A 2732-nucleotide genomic window follows, 5' to 3' on the forward strand; every position below is an offset into this window, starting at 1 on the left:
AGAAAATGTCCTAAGCTTTTCCTAAGAAAACGCTTCAGGGAGCCTTGAAACAGCAGCAAATCAATTTAGAAGTCAAGGGAACATTATAACACTGCTGTTGGATGAAAACCATGCATCTGCAAAACAGTTTCTCACTGACATTCTTTTGTAATGATACAATTTTAATAGGTTTCCAGGGCCCAAGGCCATGAGAATCAGTCAACACACAAAAGACCATGTGAAACCATGTTCTTCAATTCAAGTAGGAAAAACAAAACATCAAACTTGCAGTTACATGTTTTTTTTTATCTGACAGCAGTTAAGAAGCTTCAAACAGCAATGGTTAATATTCTGAGCCAACTCAAGCGCTTCATATGACAGTCTTCACCTAATCTGTCTATTTATTTATCTTATTTCTCCTTTCAGCACTAAGAAACTGTTCTGCTTATCCGATATTCTGCAGCATTGTTAGTCCCTTGGAGCGGTTCTGCGACACTCTGTAAAGTGGCAGGGTTTGAACATTAACTGCCCATCTGTTTCTCTTCACTAAAAACTGTCCTTCTCCATTTTGCGACATTATGTGTCCCCTTTAGCAAGTTTGCAACGCTCTGTAAGAGTGTCTGGACATACCACCCATTAATTTATCTTTCTTATGAATAAACTGTCCTTTTTCTTTTCATTCAGTACTCTGCAACAATCCGTCACTAACAAATTCTGCCACACACGCATACTGACATTGTGTGGCCTTGAACATACCCTCCTATAGCCCTCCACATTATTTTTTCTTCTCCTTCAACACTCTGCAACAATGTTTGTGTCCGAATTCTTCATACTACATACTAATTGTATGCCATTTTTAGTATGCGAGATGTCAGTATGTGAAACATATCTGTAGGAATACTACATGAACCCAAATGTGAAGTATGGATCCCCGCTACACGATCGATTCTGTCCCACAGTTCTTTGCGCTGAGTAACCATGGAAACAACCCGGCCGGCAAAAACCTTCCAAACAAAGATGGTGGTCCGTGGAGCGGGAGCCAGCACCAGCAAATTCAAATATATATATATATTTTTTTTATTTTTGTGCCTTCTATCATTAGTGAAGATGACCTTACTATGAAAACACATAATTTTATGGACTGCTTGTTACTTTGACACCAACAGTAAAACACCGACACCAGAGGACGGACTCGAGTTGACAGACTCCCAGCAGCGAACTTTTTTCTTCTTCTGGTGTTACGAACATGTCCGCTGCGATACAAAAGTCCGTCAAGTATATTGCACGTAGTACGCCGTGCATACTGCGCTCCATGTACTGAACGGTATGCTCCAGCAGTATGCAGGACGTTGTACATACTTACGTACGTAGCACGTACTATGAATTTGGACTCAACCGTTGCGTGTCCCCTCTAAGTAGTCCTGTAACAGTTTGTAAGGTTGTGTGGTCTTGGACATTCTCCTTTCTGTCTATCAATCCATCCGTTTATCCGGCTTGGTCCTTATTGTTTTCTCTAAAGTTCCTAGTTCCTGCGCTGCTCCTGGTCTTTCCTGCGCTGTTTCTCTTTCTGTTTCTCCAGTTTATCCAGAGCCTTGCGTTCCTTCTCTGCTGCGGCATGGATGTCTTTGATGCGACGCTTCAGGGTGCTGCGGTCTGACGAATTGACCACGCCCAGGGCCTGGAGAGGAGAGCAGGACATGGTCAAGTACAGTTCGGTAGGCTACAGACTTAGGCCGACATTTTACACCATTGGGCTTTTGTTAATATCGGATATCTGCCTATATATACCTGACTACAGCTACTGTATATAAAAACAGTCTGTTCTTTGCACATGTTATTTTCATGTAGATGTTCAATAATTTTATTTGTAATTGAATTTAAAGATAGTAATCTATCCCAGAGGTTGAATATGTGTGGTGGGTCACTTGGGCCTTAAGGAGCTGCTAACCCTCAAAGAATTTAATTATTCTGGGTTTCAGTAGAGAGTTTTAGTCCAAATGCTGTTTCAAAGGCTTTTCCACCACCCAACAGAAAATAAATTCACACACCCTCTCTCTTGCGTTCTGTAGTTATGTTTCCATCCAACTGTCCAGCAAAAAAGCAAACTTTTGAAATTTTGCACAAAAAAAAAAAAAAGTGAATTAGGTGCGTTTCCATCAGGTGGGTTGAAGCAAATAAACAGACACCCTGGTCGAAAACAGGACACATCCACAGGAAAATGGAAAAAATAGTCTTTGTTACTGTTGGGCAAGTTGTTATTGTGTTTCATGTCAGATAATGTTGGTCATAGATGCTTTTATGCAAAGACAAAAACAAAGAAATGCACTTGGCGATATTGTAATGCACCAACTAATGATTATCACATTGTGGTGGACAGATATTTTACAGACAGCAATTCCCAAAGCCACTTTCCCACTGTGGTGCAATGAGACTGAAACACACCTGAATCAGTAGTGTTTGGACAAACGTGCTTCCATCTAGCTTTCATCTATTTATCACATGATTTCTTTATTGACAAAAACCTTCCTGCCTCAAGCGAGAGTCAAAACGGAATTAAGGAATTTTTTTTACAGAAATTAGCCTTTTTCCGTTCAGATTTTCTGACTTGATACATCATAACTCACAGACTCTCTCTCTCTCTTCTTACTTCTCCTCACCTTGAGCTTGTTGCCGTCCATCTGCAGAAGCTGCTGTCCGTCGATGTCCCTGGCGCTGAACTCCGGGACGTACTGCTCCATGTTGAGGCCTCGCAG

At 41.2% G+C, this 2732-nt stretch overlaps 1 protein-coding gene across 1 annotated transcript in view; it reads right to left on the minus strand.

Moving 5' to 3' along the window:
- Nucleotides 1-1501: 1501 nt before the first annotated feature.
- The window catches only part of LOC139662380 (sterile alpha motif domain-containing protein 14-like), a gene marked incomplete at its 5' end in the record, with an annotated part of 7750 nt that continues 6519 nt past the window's right edge, over nt 1502-2732 (minus strand). The window contains 2 exon segments of the mRNA XM_071541060.1: nt 1502-1657; nt 2637-2732. The exon segment at nt 2637-2732 is cut by the window's right edge and continues 60 nt beyond it. Coding sequence (XP_071397161.1) covers nt 1502-1657; nt 2637-2732 — 252 coding nt within the window.

The sequence above is a fragment of the Centroberyx affinis genome, unplaced genomic scaffold (genome assembly GCF_046629955.1).
Source record: "Centroberyx affinis isolate AG114_WGS23_722 - 3 ecotype Tasmania unplaced genomic scaffold, CSIRO-AGI_Caff_v1 ptg003780l_1, whole genome shotgun sequence".
Classification (NCBI taxonomy): Eukaryota; Metazoa; Chordata; class Actinopteri; order Beryciformes; family Berycidae; genus Centroberyx; species Centroberyx affinis.